We start from the raw sequence: 18,020 nt of genomic DNA on the forward strand, positions 1-18,020 counted from the left end.
TTAAAGAGGGAAACTTCAAAAGTGGGATGGTTTTTATCCCTCTCTTGTACCCTACTAAGGAAGAAAAGGGTGGTTGTGTGGTTGAGACGGTGAGCTAAGACCCAGGAGCCCTGGGTTTCTTGCTTGATTCTGCGCCAGTCATTGGGCCCCAGACAGCATCTCATTCTCCTCAGACACTCAACCAAGGCAGAGTATCAATGCTGCAGTGATAACTTGGGGGTGGACACTATATAACTACTACGCTAGGGTGGCCATCATAGAGGACAGTCCGGTTGTCTTCTGTCCTCTACTGATATGAAACCAGACGCCTTTATGTCCTCTATTTTTCTTTTGAGGCATCCAGTTTCATATCAATAGAGGACAGAAGACAGAGTAGCAGAAAACTAGAATGTCCTCTATGATGGCCACCCTATACTAGGCACAAAACCAAAGTTAGCACAAGTTCTAGCTAAGCAACAGTAGAAGAGGCAATATTAAAAAAGCACAATTTTTACCACAACAGACAATAGACAGGGCAGTGAACTCTCAAGCAAAGTAAGGACAAACATGCCTCATGCTTTGGGTATGGTGAAGTCTACACAAAAATGAAACAGGAGTATTCTAGATAAATAAGTAATCTTTTAATACATTTTTTTCCATTCCTTTAAATTAACTGAGGTAAAGAAACAGTGTTGTAACAAATATGCACACTAATAGTTAACGAGCATTACAATGATTTTTTTACCTCAAAGTGTTTTCATCAATACTAGTTTTGTAGTAAACAATGCACAGAATATGTGTATACAGAGATATATGAAAAAGGAGAACAGAAACATACCAGCAACTCAAGTCAAGGATACAAATTCATATTCCACAACATTTACGGAAAAAAGCACAACTATTAAGTTTGCTTGATAAAACCCACTCCAATCTGTGTGAATTAGCTAGCAGATGATATACAAAGACAAATCTTCATAGCTTTCATTGGTTTCAAATGATAGGCAAAATAATGGGAGATTGACCAGAGTATGAAGAATAAGCCAAGTTTCTATAAATGTGTTTTATTTTTATTTTTGTTTTACCCAAAAGAGTCATAAATATAATATATAGTTTGAACACCTAGGGTGTCCCTACATGTTCTCCAGGTGGCGGGGTGGGGGGGAGGGTGCCCTCAGGAGCCACTCTAACTAAAGCGCCTGCAGCCACTCGTGTTCAGTGCCCTGTGCTTCAAAAAGGCAGCGGGGGGTGCTTTAACTAAAGCTCATTCAATGCCCTTTAGTTAAAGCACCCCTGCCACCATTTAGAAGTGCTGGGAAGCTGAACACATGAGATGCCAAGGCTGCTGGAACATGGTAATGGACATATTCCAACAAGCTCAATGAATTGAGTCTGCTCTGACCTGCTCTTATTGCACATGTAGCTAATGAGATTACTATCTTCAGTATGCATGCACTCACTGAGCAAAAAAGAAACTTGTTCTTAAAGTGTGCGGGCAGAATTCTATTTCATGCCAAAAGAGCCTTGCCAATTTTTTTGGCATAAACTTCCCTGAAAATGATAGGGAGCTACAAGTGCAGGCTCATAGGAAGTAGAAGAGATAGGACAGTGCTGACTAGGTTCCATACACAGCAGAGATAGGGGAATACTCTAGTTTTCTCACTGTTGCATAAACCAAAATCAGCATCATTTAGTCAGACACTGTGCAGATAACAGGTCCCAGTCCTGGATCTGCATGACTAGAGCCTCTTCCCAATGGAAACCAGTGCTGTAAAGGGTTCAGCTACTACTAGGACCATAGATCAGGACCTGAGCTATTTAAGTTCAGGATGACATTGGCACCCTTGACTTTTATATATATTTTAGCATTTAATCTCTGCAAAAGTGACTTATACAAAAACTTGTAGCTCTTTTAGGCTAGGGACAGAAATTAAACATAAACCATTATAAGTGATCAGAAACCAGTTCAAATCTGTAACACAACAGAAGTTCCATACATCTAAACCACTTTCAAAACGCCAAAAACAGTTTAACACAAACCTAGATGTAGTAGCAGACTTAACTGATTTAAGTTAAATTAGTTTATGGAACTACTGTCCCAGATCCCCTCCAGATTCATGTTAATGCACAGTCCTCCAGCATCCCAGGATGCTTTGCATCTCCCCTGCAAACCCCTCTCACAGAGTAGGCAGACTAGCCTTGGCCCAAGCTATCTGCTCCAGCCAAGCAGGGAGGTGTGTGCTAGTGTTTCCTGACTTCTGGCCTGGACCACTGCAGTCCTGTGGCTGCATTTCTGGAATCAAAAGTGAATGTCTGTTCACTTGCTTATAGATTCAAATGAAGCAGCTTAGACTAGCCTGAAAAGATTGAAATGATTCAGCCTCAGGCTTTTTTGACTGTATGTACTTAGCTTTAAAGAGCTGCCCTTTCTGATGAGCACTGTCTGCTTTCCTTTAAGCCAACCCCAAACTAAATACTGTTAATGATAACTTCTTTCTATGTAGCAAAATGCCCTGGCAAAACTATGTCAAGCACGACTTTCAATATTGATTTAATTTCTTACAATCAAAAAGTGTTCAAAATACATTTTAAATATTGATATTTAAACCTTCACATTCCAAAAAAAAGATACAAAGGGTTTTTTATTTCCTGATGGTCCCCAGTTTCAAATTATCAAAAATATGTATTTGGCAAATATTAGCAAGATCTTTCTCTTAAAAAGAACAGGCATTTCCCTCTTGAATGACCTTCATTTGTTTGTAGTTAAAAAGTTTTAACATCAAAGAAAAAACTGTCTTTGTACCTTTAGTGTTTAAAGAAGGCTGAACAGAAAATGAGTTTATTAACTAAGAGACTTAGAACTTGTGCCCACACAGTTGTGCACACCCAACCAGTGGGTCAGAAGCACCAGCTATTAAAGACCAAGGATTGCTTTTTTTTAAATTTAAGGGTTTGGGGTTTTTTTAATTAAGGGTAATTTAAGTGTCTGCAGTATAGTTAAATTTTGCATGATTCCTCGAGCTATATGGGCTGTTTGTGAGTTGCGCGTAAATCCTGCAAACATAGCATGCGAGAGATGTTATGAGAGTCATCCCATTGAGTTTAAGGGAAATTGCTCACATACACGAAGCATTTATAGGACTATAGGGCATCTGCAGATAAACTACATGGAAGCATCACTACAGAGTTCAAAAGGTACTGCTACAGCACTGCCAACTCCAGCTGTAGACCTTTCTGATGTGATCTCAACAGCTGCTATTTATGCCAAATCACGTGCAGTGGCTTTGAGATGCAGACCATCAAATGGGGATGAAGCCAAGTTGAAAGCTGTTTGCTAATACATTAAGTCACTCAGCAATTTCTTGATAATTAATATAAACTGTCCTGACAGAATTTAGTTTGTCTTTCCCATATCTTCCTTCCTCACCCTCCATATCTGGCCTCTACCCCATGACCACACAGACATCCATCTCCAGGATGAGTGTCACATTATGAAGAAGCCAAAAATGATTTTGTCAGGGAACATAAAGGATAAAGTTCTGACACATCTGTAATCAGTACCAGTAGTTACTGGATCAAATATCCTTAGGCAGTAGAGCAGGTCTGAAGTGCCCTCATATTTAAAATTAGAGTCATAATGAGGAGCAGTTTAGTTTTAAAGTTCGCCCATTTTTATTGCAACAGTAAAAACCTAATGGAATCATGTGGACAATACAAAGGAAAAAACCTCCAAGCCACGTATGCACCAGGGCATAGCAACAGAGTAGGAAAAGCTGAGCTCTAAACAGTGCTTGCCAAGGTGGGCTGGTGTCAAGAGTTGCAGCACCCAACAAATATTACACACATCAGAAGAGATGGAAGTAGCAGTGAATGACTTGCCGCCTCAAACAAAGAACAAGGAGCTGTGGAATCAGGAGACAATGAGAAAATGTAATGCTTTTTTGCCTGACATTAAGCAGAGTAGTCTGGAAAAATTTGAGCAGCTGCATAACCGAAAACAAGTACAGTGGTAGATTAAGATTTCATAGATTTCATAGACATTAGGGCTGGAAGGGACCTCGGAAGATCATCGAGTCCAGCCCCCTGCCCAAAGGGCAGGAAGTCAGCTGGGGTCACAGGATCCCAGCAAGATAAGCATCCAGTTTCATCTTGAAGGTGTTCAATGTAGGCGCTTGAACCACCTCCGGTGGCAGGCTGCTCCAGACCTTGGGGGCTCGGACAGTAAAGAAATTCTTCCTTATGTCCAGTCTGAAACGGTCTTGTAGTAGTTTATGACCGTTCGACCTAGTCGTCATCCCTAGGGGCGATCTGGTAAACAAACGTTTCCCCAGATACTGATGGTCACCCCTGATAAACTTATAGGTGACCATCAGATCACCCCTGAGCCTGCGCTTTTCCAGGCTAAAGAGCCCCAGGGCTCTCAGCCTGTCATCGTAGTGTCTGCTTCCCTGACCTCTGATCATGCGCGTGGCTCTTCTCTGCACTCTCTCAAGCTTCTCCACATCCTTTTTGAATTGTGAAGCCCAAAACTGGATGCAGTACTCCAGCTGCAGCCTCACCAAGGCTGAGTACAAGGGGAGAATGACGTCCCAGGATTTGCTTGAGAAGCATCTATGGATGCAAGCCAGCGTTTTGGTCGCTTTACTAGCCGCAGCATCACATTGCAGGCTCATGTTCATCTTGTGGTCAATGATGACCCCCAAGTCTCTTTCTTCCATAGTGCTAGCCAACATAACACTGCCGAGCCTATAAGGATGCTGCAGGTTTTTCTTCCCAAGGTGGAGAACCTTGCATTTATCGGCGTTGAACATTATCAGATTCTCATCCGCCCACTTGCTGAGCCTGTCCAGGTCAGCCTGGATCACCCCCCTGTCTTCTGGTGTGGATGCTTTGCCCCAAAGTCTGGTGTCATCGGCGAACTTGGCCAGTCCGCTTCTGACTCCAGTGTCCACATCATTAATGAAGATGTTGAACAATATGGGTCCAAGGACAGAGCCTTGAGGGACTCCACTGGTCACAGGGCACCATGATGAGTGACTTCCATCAATTACTACCCTCTGGGTCCAACCACGAAGCCAATTTTCCAGCCAGTGGATCGTGGAGGACCCAAGGCGACAATTGGCCAGTTTCACCAAGAGGTGATCATGGGACACCAGATCGAAGGCTTTTTTGAAGTCAAGATATATGACATCAATCTCTTCTCCCTTGTCCAGGTGATAGGTCACCTGGTCGTAGAAGGAAATGAGATTGGTCAAGCAAGACCTACCCGCAACAAACCCGTGCTGGCTATCCCTTAAGATGTTGGCGTCGGCCAGTCCATTAAGGATGGCCTCTTTAATAAACTTTTCTAAGATCTTCCCCGGGATAGAAGTCAGGCTAATGGGACTATAGTTAGCCAGATCCACTTTCCTCCCTTTCTTGAAGACAGGCACCACATTGGCCTTCTTCCAGTCTTCGGGCACTACACCAGAGCGCCAAGAGTTTTCAAAGATCCGTGCTAGAGGCTGGGCTATGCTGCTCGCCAGCTCCTTGAGTACCCTGGGGTGAAGATTGTCAGGGCCGGCTGACTTGAAGGTATCCAGCTTCTTAAGATGTTCCTTCACGAAGTCAGCATTAATGGAGGGCAGGGGATCACCCTCACCCGGACTTCCCTGTCCCGTAGGGACTGATGAAAGACCGACGCAAAGTACCTATTTAATAGGTTGCTTTTTCCTGGGCGTCAGTTGTCAGTTGCCCCATCTGGTTCAGCAGGAGTCCAATGTTGCCCCTGCTTTTCCTCCGGCTCCCCACATATCTGAAAAAGGACTTTTTATTGTCCTTGATGCTCAAAGCTAGTTGGAGTTCAGTTGCAGCCTTGGCTTTCCTGGTCTGCTCCCTACAGGACCGGACCAGTGCAGAATAATCCTCCTTGGAGGTGACTCCCATCCTCCATCCTTTGTAGGCCTTTCTTTTTAGCCTGAGGAGGTCTACTAGGTCCCTGGAGAGCCAGGGGGGCTGCTGTGCCCTCTTGCTGCCTTTCCTCCAAGATGGAATAGACTTAGTTTGTACATTGAGGATCGCTCCCTTGAGGAGCAACCACTCTTCTTGAACTCCCCTCTCCCTGTGGTCATGGTCCTTTAGGGCCTCACTGACAAGCCTCCTGAGCTTGTCAAAGTCAGCTTTTCTGAAGTCAAGGACTTCCGTGTTGCTGACTGACTTGCCAGCTTTTCGGCGGATGGTGAAGGTGATCAGCTCGTGGTCGCTGTCACCCAGCTTCCCATCGATCACTAGGTTGCCGACTAGGTCATCCCCAGTAGCCAGCACCAGGTCGAGCAGCGCTTTGCCTCTCGTTGGCCCATAGACTTCTTGAGTCAGGTAGAGGTCATCCACGCATGATAGGAATCTTTGTGACTGCTCAGATTTTGCTGAGTGATCCTCCCACGAGATGTCTGGGTAATTGAAGTCACCCATGACAACCATGGTCCTGGAGCAAGCTGCCTCAGCCAGTTCCCGGGCAAACTCCTGGTCAAGCTCAGGACTTTGGGTGGGAGGTCTGTAGTAGACTCCCACCATTGTGTCCCCTGTGCCGTGTTCCCCACGGATTTTAACCCAGAGGGTCTCCAGTCGTCCACCCTGGTCACCAATATCGGCTTGCAGGGACGTGTAGCTTTCCTTAACATAGAGAGCTACACCCCCACCCCTTTTATCTATGCGATCCCTCCTGTACAGAGTATTTATTGGGGCCTTGGGCTCCAGCGGGGGGAGGGGCCTCTTCTTCTCCTGGTGCTGCCGCTGCCAAGGGCAGGGTGGGCCTCCATGCCCCACGGGGGAGGTTGGGTGGACCCAGCCAGGCTGGTGGTGGGGTGACACATGTCCCTGCTCCTGGGCCCCCAGCCAGAGCAGAGCAGAGCTAAGCGGGGTGAAGGCAGATGCAGGCTTGGGTCCCATGCACTGCCCTGGCTGGCCAGCGCCCCCAGCCCCTGCCTCTGCCCTACTTGCTCTCTCATCGTGGGGGCCTCGACTGCTCCCCCCATTCCCCTTCCCCCTATACACTTACCTGTAGGGCTGGTCTCCACACTGCCTGCCTGGCTGGGCACTGGCAGAGAACCAGGGAGCTCTGGCTGGGCAGTGGCAGAGAACCAGGGATGTGTGGATGTACAGAGCTGCATTCAGACAGTAGCACGGAGCGGGGAGGCTGCTATTGCTAGTTATGTCCATTGGGATCCAGGGATCCCAGATTCTGCTCCACTGCATTTCAGTAGCCCACAGTGGGCTGGGTGGAATGGTTCCATGGGCCGGATCCAGCTCATGGGCTATAAGCTTGACACCTCTGATAAAGGGGATGTGTCCCTGTGGGTATATTGTTTTGTTTTTCTCTTCAACCGACCTTTGGCAAAATTGGGCTCCTAACTTACTCTGCTCCTATTGTCCACCCCTTCACTCTTCCCAATCCATAACCCTCAGTATCCCCAGTGTTTCCTTCTTTTCCACTAGCCTCTTTGCCACTTTCTGTATAGTGTGGTAGTACCTGGAACTGTTCTTTGACCGCAGCTTATATCCACCCTCACCACCCACGTCCTATCTAAAAACACTCTTCCAGTCTTCCCATTATTTAGTCACACAAAGATACTACAGACACTATATGGAATATTGTAGGTCTGTGCCCTTCCTGCTGAAGGACTTGCATATTATCATAATTGCAATTCTCACTTGTGTGACATTATTAATCTAGCTTGCTACCTAGTTTTGAGTTTCCAATATTGTATATTGTGTCACTTAAAAACTGTGCGCACACGTTACTGCACATTAAGGCAGCTTAATGAGCATTTATTTAGTACCTCACATTAGAGGTACTAAATTTAATGTGCATTAGAAAAAGTTCCTTAAGGCACATGTAGATGTGCCCAGTGATAGCAACTGCCACAGAAGTTGAGGGACAGGGCATTGCCATGCAGTTAGAGGAAAATAAACAAATGAACACAGCCAACCAGGGGTTGACTATGGAGATTGTGAAACACATGGCTTATGTTGACAGTAGAACAAAGTTATGAATACATGGGTATCAAGCAGCAGGGTACATCGTCTCATATACCTTCCCATCTCCATTGTTTCAATATCAACCCTAGAAGGTAAGGCTGCCAATAGAACTGAGCAAGCCACAAGACTGGATGAACGCCTCAAAGACAAAACTGCTCTCATAGCATGGGAGAAAAGTAAGGGGAAAAAAATCCACTTGAATGTTTGCTGAAGTGGAATTGTTCTTAAACAGAGCATTTTCCCAAGAACAGACAGTGCTTCAGGGTGCTATACAAACCTTAGCTCTGGGCAGGGGCTACTCCCACCCTTATTTAATAGGCCCCATTTGGAAGTCAGGAGACAAACTGATGCAACTCAGCTGTAATAGGACACTGCTCACCCCTTGGTCAGATCCTCCCACGGGCAGTTCCCTTTCTGCTATTCTGAAGGTGAAACAACAGTCTTAGATCAGAAGTCAGATCTCTTTGTCCTTTAATACCATCCATTACAATGCACAGCTGTTTGGTAAATACTGACCAAATCATCAGACATCATGGGAATGAATGAGAAAGAAAAGATGTCATTTGCTCAAAAGCTTCCCAATTATAGAGCGTTACCATCAATCATGAAAATAAAGTACATGATACTAAGAAAGGCAGCCACAAGACCAGAAATTTTCTCCTCCCTTACAGAAACACCAAAGGCCCTGAAAAAAAATCTCCCTGGTCCTGTGCAAGCAGGTCCAATGTAAGGAAACCCAGATCTAAATTCAAAAGGACAATAATAATTTAGCATAATCTTGTATTATCTAGAGAGCTTGTTTCAAAACCAGGAGCTCAGAATTTCAAAGGGAAGGCTGGTAAACAAAGGCCTACTGTAGGTAAAACCAGCTATCTATACCATTTGCATATCTGCAAGGAGTCTGAGAGTCTAAGAAGCAGCATTTACTGTCAACCAGTGATGTATAATATAGGCTACACCACTCAGGTGAGCCCTAGTGCTTGGCTTAGTAAATGCAATTCCCTTTCAAAGAAAGATTGGATCTTACCTCCCCCTGTTTGTCTCATTTTCAACTGTCCACAGAACATTGCAATCATAGAGGAAGCCATCTGCTTTATGACATTTTGTTAACTTTGTCAGGTTCCAAAATGAGCTTCCTTGACCTACAGTACTAACATGTGACTTAAAGCATTAAAACTAAAAACTAAGACTTTTGACCATCTAAAGTTACTTCTCATTATTGATGCTTTGTGCACATCACTCATTTGGCGAAATAAAGATAAACTGGGCAAGTTCCCTTCCTACCTTCAAATTCTACTCATGTGAGTTACAAGCTCCAGGTTTTGGATGAAATGTGCCACAGAGTGCTATCTCCTTAAAAATAATCTATAATATTATTGACCTAAGAAAATTTATTATGAATGTTTCTATTGCTCTCTTTTTTTGTAGAAACAAACTTCTTGCAAAGTCAAAACAAAGGGCTTAAATTGACTGTGACAGGACGCCACCCACAGGACCCCACCCAAGCCACCAACTTACCAGCCAGCAGGTGGTAACCCCAGCTCCAGGGAAGAAGAGAGACACCCACCCCCACCAGAGGACCCGCCCTTCCACGTACTCTGAATCAGCCTGAACCCAGGCAACTGGGCTGTAACATGGCTGGCCAGCACCACACTTGCTGGAATTGAAATGCTGACTGGCCTGGAGCACGAGAGAAAAGGGCTAAAGGACAGGCCAGAAGAAAAGAAGAGGGAATGTATCAGAACTCCAGAAGAGTCGTGTGTTCCCCCCACCATTGGAGCCAAGAAACACCCTACACCGGACACTGCCAGGACACTGCCCACACCAAGGACCACACACAGGGTAGATCAGGCAGGGAAGCAAGTGGGCAGCATGGAGAAGCTGGGCAGAAGAACAGCTGGAGGAGTCGTACAAAGATGGCTCTCTGACACCACAGGATCAACAGGGAAGTCCACAGGCTAGAAGTGCCCCAGAAAGTGGCCAGTCAGAATGCAAGCCCTGTGCAAGGTCGCTGGGTTAGGCTAAGCCATACAATACCCTGCCAGAAACAGGCATGGAGAGCCCACTGATTAGGAGCAACTGACCCAGCAGGCACAGGGAGCTGAGCCCAGGGGACAGAAGTGGTGCCCAGGGCACCCAGGACTGAGGTCAATATCCCAGGAAGGGGGTAGCTCAGAATGCCAAGGCATCCCTGCCCTGCCCGGCCAACGAACTTGAGCGATTTAAGTTTTGTTACCTGTTTTATTGTAATTCATGAAACAGAGACACAGGCACCATTCTGGAGGATCCAAACCTCACCAAACACCTAGAGGAGAAAAGAACCCAATAGGAACCTAACACATCATCAGGGTCCAACAGTAACACCTGAGTGGAAAGGAGTGGGGTGTAGTGGAGGAGCCCCACAGAAGCTCTACACAAACTTGACTGTACCAAGACTGCCAAAGAAACACAGGTACCACTTCCCCATAATTAAACATTCTATATAAGAGAGACAGTAAAGTTGTGGCAGGTGAGAAGGGAAAGATGTGTCATGACCAGGTGGGCAGGCATGCCCAACACCCATCTGCGGCCTCCCTGGGCATGAACTTGTCACACTGACCTTTGTCAGTTTGCAAACCTGTCAAGATCGACTTGGTGCAATTTGCGTAACACTTAGTACCACAGCAGTTAGCCAGTAGGCACTATGTGGCAGGGACTGGTAGGTATGTAATGTAAATTATGATCTCTCATTTCTTCCCAGGTACAACTAACGAAAGAGATTCCCAAATGACTCCTTGGAATGAAAAAGTATCTTGGCTGATCTGACCCTGTACGTTCTGTTTTAGCCACAGGCAGGAAGAGTGAAGATAGAGACAGTTCAGGGACTGGCAGTTCTATCAGAAGCCTTTCATCTCAGGTCAACAGGTCAAATCACACTTCAGTTTGTAAAGCTGAAGCCATTTGTTAAGCAGTGACCCATGTGCAGCGTTTTTGTTGCACATCTAATTAGCTTCTGGAGGATGAGCATCCAAGTTGCAAAACACTACCACAACTGGTCCTTGAGTTGTCATTCTTTGTCCTAACATAACACCAGGGAGCCCTTGTCATAGCCCAAGGAACTAGCACAGATCATTTCACTAAACCAACACAGAACAATAAGATGGCCTCAGCAAAGTCACTTACTATCTCAACAGAAACACAGGGGACTGAGCTCTCCTGGAGAGAACACTAGTCCCTAACAAGCAAAGAGCCCACCTCAACTGGAAGAATGAGCTGGGGATAGACTGGTTGCAGAGGAAAGATCATGCACCAGCTGAGCCCCAAAGGCATTGCAGAATGCTAATATCTCACTCTGCGATCCATCGCGGGCTGGTGGCAATATGACCACTCTCAGAGTTCTGACTACCCGTTTAAAGCCTTGGAAGCCAATTCATGATGACTTTCAACAAGACCTCCAACCCCTTCTCTCCCAGCTGCTGGCAAGTGCTCCATTGCAACAGAAGCAAAAAGAGAAGCCAGGGAGAGAAAGGGAGATCCTAAAAATGAAAGAGGACCAAGACCCATAAATCCCAGTACAGAACGACATTTCATTGTTTGACAAAGCACTGGAAAGGGTAGAACTCTCACATGAAAGACATTAAACGCTACAACCCAAGCCCCTTACCTTTTCTCTATGCCTGGCTAAGGGGATAAGGGCTAAGGGGCCATTTCTCCCTGATGCTTTCAAAAACACAGAGCTACAAGACAAGAGAGAGAAGAGAGGAGGATGTTAGGGAGCGAATTTCTGCTTGTCAGAAGGAAAGAGCAAAACTGGAAGAGAAATAACACATTTGAGCTGCAAAGGTCTTCCCAATAAAAAAGACTTTTGCACAGATACAGCGTCTTTATAGACAACAGGAATGTTGCCTTGCTATTTACAATACTAATCATTCAGAGGACTCTGAGACTGATCATAATTCAAATCAATTTCCATGGGCTGCCATGAAATCACCTGCATTGTAGACAGAGATTCCAGTGACTGAAAAGAAACCTACCTTCTCAGAATCACATGAAAAAACAAGAAGTAACTGTATAAAAGATCTTATTTCAGTAACACTAAGCAATCTGGGAGTATTGCCAGGGGAATTCAAAAGCCATGTTCAACATTTGCCTGAACAACTTCACATGGAAGAGACAGAAGAGGACAAACAATATTCCATATCCTGTATTGACATAAATTAATCCCTGTGAGACAGCTTTTTTATACAAGAGCTTGCATGCCAGTCTTTTGGTGAAGAGCATTTAGTTTTGAGATGCATCACAAACAACCTTTCATATTCACGTGCAGAAACACACACACAATGTTCTCCTCCCTCTCATCTTCAACCTCTTACTCAACGAGGCCAGTCACAAATCTCAGTTATTCCTAAAAGTCATCCTCATGGCTCAGCTACCCCAGATGACATTGAGTCAATAATCTCTCCTTGCAATGTCTGAATAATTATTTTTTCTCCTAAGTCATCAGAGATAAAAATACAGCAGGCAGAGCCACTTAAGAAATCCATGGGAAAGACAATATGACCAGATTACAAACCAGAACAGTTCACTGAGAGCACTAAGCACTCAGCAACACATGACCAAAGGCAACTAGAGGTTCAAACTCCAGGGGTGGGCAAGTCCCTAAGCATCATCTCAAGGAGAAGCAGGGGAATAACCATCTAAAATAAAGGGGGCGTAGTATGCTATTCTGTACTGCAAGTACTGAACACCCTGCACTGAAACACAAATGGAACAAAGCAAGTGCACCACTGGCACTTTCCAAGCTGCCATTCAATAGAAATTTAAGTGTCTTGCACCAGAAAAGAAGGAACTATGGACTGAAGATATCATAGAGGTGACAACCTGAAGACGCCTGTGTCCAGCAGTATTGCCAACCTCTGTTATTCAAGAGTCAGAACAGAGAAGTAAGTCATCATGCATGTAAGTACTAAATTCAGGGTTTTTACTTTCTAGGACACTCTCTGGGAAAATTTTAAAGACTTCCTCTGCAACCATTAAAGACCCACTAGGCAACAGTTTTGCCTGCCCTGTCATAAAAGGTGCTGGAATTCTGTACCACTGGGACTTTCTGATGGTTTCTATTACTGCTTGCCTAAACTACTAAGGAAGTGACTCTTAATAGTATAATCCATGCAGGGGCATCAACACTGATAAAGATGGGGCATGAATCTTAGAACAGCAGTAAACAGAATTTGACTCTTCCATATGAGGCTTGGCTTACAAGTCACATAATAGGGTAATATATGGGTCTTGAGAAGGAATTGAAGAGAGGCCAGACAATAAGTTAGTGCAGGGTAAAAAGGAAGGTATCCCAGATGGCAGTGGTAATACTGGGGGAAGGTTTTCACCCATTCATCCACCATGGAGAAAACCTTGTTGGTGCTTAAGGAGAAATGATCACTGTTGCAAGTATAATTGTGGGGGAGAAGGCACACTTTTAGGGAGAAACATCAGTAGAGACTTTTGTATGCAAGACTTGAAATGCAGACCACAGATGGCAATCACATCATACCATGGTACCTTCTCTTCTCCAGTACAGAATGCAAAATGATCAGCCTCTGACTGGCAATGCCCTGAATTCCAAGAGGCCTATTCACTACCAGGAAACAGTCTGCAGCTAAACTTCCTGTGTTTGATATCAATTACTGCATCAATGAAAGCATTATTTGGCTGCTTTGAAGGCAATGAAAATGGCTCAATATTCAGACACAGAAGCTTTCCTCTCATGTTGCTGTTGTCACAGCATGTGAAGGAATAACCAGTGTAAGTGCAGAAACCTCAAACTATGGTGGACTAGACTGGATGCAAAAACCACACTGGCAGCTAAGCTGGCATCTGAAGGTCAAATGTGATTTGTATCATTGCAGGAACCTTAACGGAACTTTGCAGGAATAAGTGCTTATTTACAAGCCTTCCCTTTAACTTTCAGGCATGGAATTACACATGTTTGTAGCACTGATGACAGAAGATGATCGTACATTTTCCTTGTAGTACGCACTCTGAGAGCATTAGCCTTAAACAGTTCAAAGTTATGTTCTGCTTGAGCTTTGGCCTAATCATAAATGCAAAATAAAAGAAGTTGGAGCAAAACTAAGATTGACATTTTAGCTATTGTTTGGCTCTTGCATTTTAAAGACAGCAAGTACACACTGTCTGGCAGCTTTGCTTTTCAGAACAAGCAGTACTGCAAGGCAATTTCAATTCATCATTTATTCCTGGACACAACCAGTTTTCCTTGAACCACTTCTCCAAAACCTGACCAAAACAGGTATCAACTACCCTGTCCTTTTTAATTAGGCTGGCAGTAAAACCAGAAGGACGTACACATCTCCCTTGAAATGATTCCTGACTGTAGTCTAAAAGAACAACATTGACTGACAGCGCAACTCAGAAACAAATTAGACCAGTCCAGATGAGTGTGTATCTGCCTCTTGCAGCGTCTCAAAGTAGTTTGAGATGCTGCAAAAGGCATGCTGGGAACAAAAAATGTTCCCTGTGCTGTATATTTGCACAGTGTGCTCTAAATTTGATACCTAGAAATCCAGGTATAAAAAAAAACCCCATTGAAAAAAGTGGGGCAAGACACACTTCTGTAGCATGCTCTTAAGCAACCAGAGGCTGGAGTCTTCCAAAGAGACACTCTGGTAGCTGGCCAGAGCATCTCTACAGCTGCCCCTTGCCCTGGTGCTTCAGCACGCTGCCTCCCCATGCAGGGCAAAGTGGACCTGTGCAGCCTGAAGCGTGACCTGGACCTGGGCTATGTCCCAGATAAGTAGGGACTGGGGGTGGAGGGGACAGGAGTGGGGGGCTGTGAGGGTGCAGGGGATGGGGGGAGCTGCTCGGAAGTGGTGGGTCCCCTGCCTGCCCCCTGCACCAAGTAGCTGCCACCCAATTGCTCCACGCAGCAGCATAACCAGGTAGGCAACTGGGGGAATGCTCCCCAGACACTGCCTAACAGGTGTGCTGGAATGCAGCCAGAGGGGCACCAGAATGGGGAATGTGCTTAGCACCTGGCCACGTCCTACATAGAAGTTGACAGCAACTGTAAATGCAGCAGCTGTCAGCCACACAAGGGACGTGGGAGTGAGGCTGAGAAAGGAGCTCCTGCAAGGCCAGAGGTAACAGGCTCGCCCACCAGGCAAGCCAATGCTGAGAACAGCCCCTGGATGAGTCCATGGCCCTGCAGGTAGGATTCTGCCTGGTCCCTCTGCCCCTATCCACCTGTGCTCAGCAAATCTCCCCCCTGCCAGCCCACCCCAACTCCCCTCTGCCCAGGACATCAAAATAGCATGTTACACCTCTGGCTTACAGCTATGAAGCTGAATCTGGTTTTGCAGAGCACAGTAATCCTTGTACTGAATCACTAACCTACCCACAAAACTACCAGGAACCTCTGCAAGTGTCCTAATAAAGTTTGAAAAGGATTTCCATCAGCATCTCAATAGCACCCCTGTGAGGGAACTTGGAAAAAGACAAGACTTAATCAAGCATGGAAGAGTTCTAGTGTGATATATCAAGTGAAATCATGTCGAAGTGGTAATGACAGAGGAGGCATTATGCAAATGTATCAGAGCTTGGACTGACTCTTGACCATTTTCCTGCCCCACGGGGTTCTGAACACCAGCCAGAAAACGGATCAGAGCACTGTCAGTTGTACTTGGCATTGGCTGCTGTTGCTGTATGGAAAAGTCATGGACAGCAGGAGGGACACTGGAACTGCACATCTGCAGCAGCAAGATGACATCCTGCCTTAGGGCTCAAGGTGGCTAATGCTATTTATGATGTATCATACTCGGACAGTGGCTCTCAACCTTTTTTGACTCCAGGCTCCCACATCTGACTTGAGCCACCCTGGAAAAATGCCCACTTTTGCTTTTCATTCATTTCACTCATTCCTCGACCTTAAGCACTGGTCTTTTATCATCTTATTAAGACACTTCCACTGGATGTAGTCAAGCTTCTCATTCCAGGTGCCAACAAACCCCCTGGGCTGTAAAAACTGGCCGAGGCATGGCTGGCTGTTCTGGTTTGCCACCTTTCTGCTCTGAGATTGGGGCGGTGGGCAAGATCTCCCTTTTGGGTTCCAAAGTGCTGACACGGTCTGGCAGGGGCTTCTTGGGGGTCTCAAGGCAGCATGATCTTTTCTTTGATACCAGCACACCCTGCCTGAGAAGGATGTGGAGCCTGGATGTATCGATGCAGTAGTTTACAGGGTCTCCACTGTTTATCTTCAAGGTATGCATAAACTTCATGGACTTGACTCTCTAGCCTCAGCATTTGCCAGACACAACCACCTCACAATCGTGGGCACCACTCCCCATAACAAAGTGGGGGACACCCTAGCAGGCTGGGCACACTGCTAAGCCTCCCAGAAGTTTGTAAGTTTGGTCTGCTTAGGCAATTGTGCACAGACCTCTCATGGCCACCTTCTCAGTGCAGAGCTCAACACTTCCCTCAGGAAAGCCAAACCTCTTCTGCACAACAGCTGTCAGTGGCCTTTTCTACCCTGGACAGTCTGAGCTCTGGTAGCCAGGAGGATCACTTCAGTCCTGGGTGAAGTAACCCTGACCTGGACAATAGAGCACCCATCCCTGGCCAGTTCACAAGTTCACGCAGTTTCCTTTCTCCTTCCACATCCGTCTGCACCTGCATGACAGAGGCCTTTTGGCTGCACCAAGGGGCACTGTGGGCCAAGGCCACTGGGATCCCAGTTCAGATCCATGCTTCTGCCTCTTGAGCAATCCTGTTAAAGTTGAATTGGAGTCTGCACTGTCAGCATCATCAGGATTGGTGATTGCTCTCCGTCTTCAGAAATAGCAAAAGCTGGAAGCAAGGTACAGAAGTCAGGCTAAACAATCCTTGTCTTTACTCAGTTTCATACAGTTATAGACACCCCTTTTCTGTTAGGATTTCTGTCCTTTATTCAGGTACAGAGGTACCCCTTTACTCATCCTTGCAGCTATTTCTGCCTCCGCTTCACCTGTTTTTGTTTCTGAGATGGAAGAGATCTGGCAAAGCTCACTGCAACAGCCAAAATGCCTCCAGCCCCGGGACATGATGACACAAAGAGCAAATTCCATTGGCAACTGGTCCCTTCTCACCTTGCACTGATTTCCTGTCAGCTGCATGTCTTGGAGCAAAAACACAACAACAGCATTTTGTAAGTGGAGCTCACCCGCACAATGAAACCCTGTGAAATGTCCCAGCTCCCCTCCTGACCTTCAAGAGCTTGGGCTGGATTTAGTCACAGACTGTGTTCATCCTACTCCTGCCCCTCCTTCTGGCAGTGCTGAGGTGTAGGAGAAAGGTGTTCAGTCTTGGCTGTTAAACTTAGTCATACCTATAATTAACAAAATGATTAAAGACTCATTCATTCCACTTTACTTGGAACTGGCAGGTACAAAACACCCCCTGCTTTTGTTGGTTTGTTTCTATTTATATTCCTCATGCACTGTTGCACCAGCGCCTAGGCACTGCCAGGTCCAGAGCTGGTTATGGCACTGCTATCAGTATCATATGAAAACATGTGAGTTCATATTAACATGATGTCTTATACTCTCAGTAACAAGGGCTGGTGAGAGCACTAGAGATGATCCATTCAACTGGACAGATAGCCAGTCATTTTCATCTAAATCAAGCATTCAAAGTATTGTTTTGCCAGACAAATACTTGTGACAGAAGAACAGTCCTCTCCAATGGGGAAAATGAAGGTACATTTACACAGAACAAGCAGGTTAGAGAGGCTGAGCCAAAGACCCTCATTGCTGACACTCGCCATCCCAACTAATAGAGCTACCACTACATGGTTACAGAAGGATGTAGACATTATTTTCTGCAGAACTGGAGCATGGGAGATTGAGATTGTATTTTGGAAAGAGCCTTCTAACTACGAGGGTAGTTAAGCATAGAGCAGGTTACCTAGAGAGGCTGTGGGATCTCCCTGACAGGAAGCTTTTAAGTGCAGGTCAGACATTTGGTCTGGATAATCCTGGCTTGAGCAGGATTTAGAC

The 18,020-nt window shown here is 45.7% G+C and overlaps 1 protein-coding gene across 1 annotated transcript; it reads right to left on the bottom strand.

Moving 5' to 3' along the window:
- Positions 1–598: 598 nt before the first annotated feature.
- On the bottom strand, positions 599–16,331 carry LOC132249453 (small ribosomal subunit protein uS3-like). Its single transcript, XM_059724620.1, is given in 1 exon segment — positions 599–16,331. A coding segment is annotated over 1 exon segment (360 nt). The 3' UTR covers positions 599–15,971.
- Positions 16,332–18,020: the final 1,689 nt, after the last annotated feature.

This window comes from Alligator mississippiensis, chromosome 3 (genome assembly GCF_030867095.1).
Source record: "Alligator mississippiensis isolate rAllMis1 chromosome 3, rAllMis1, whole genome shotgun sequence".
Classification (NCBI taxonomy): domain Eukaryota; kingdom Metazoa; phylum Chordata; order Crocodylia; family Alligatoridae; genus Alligator; species Alligator mississippiensis.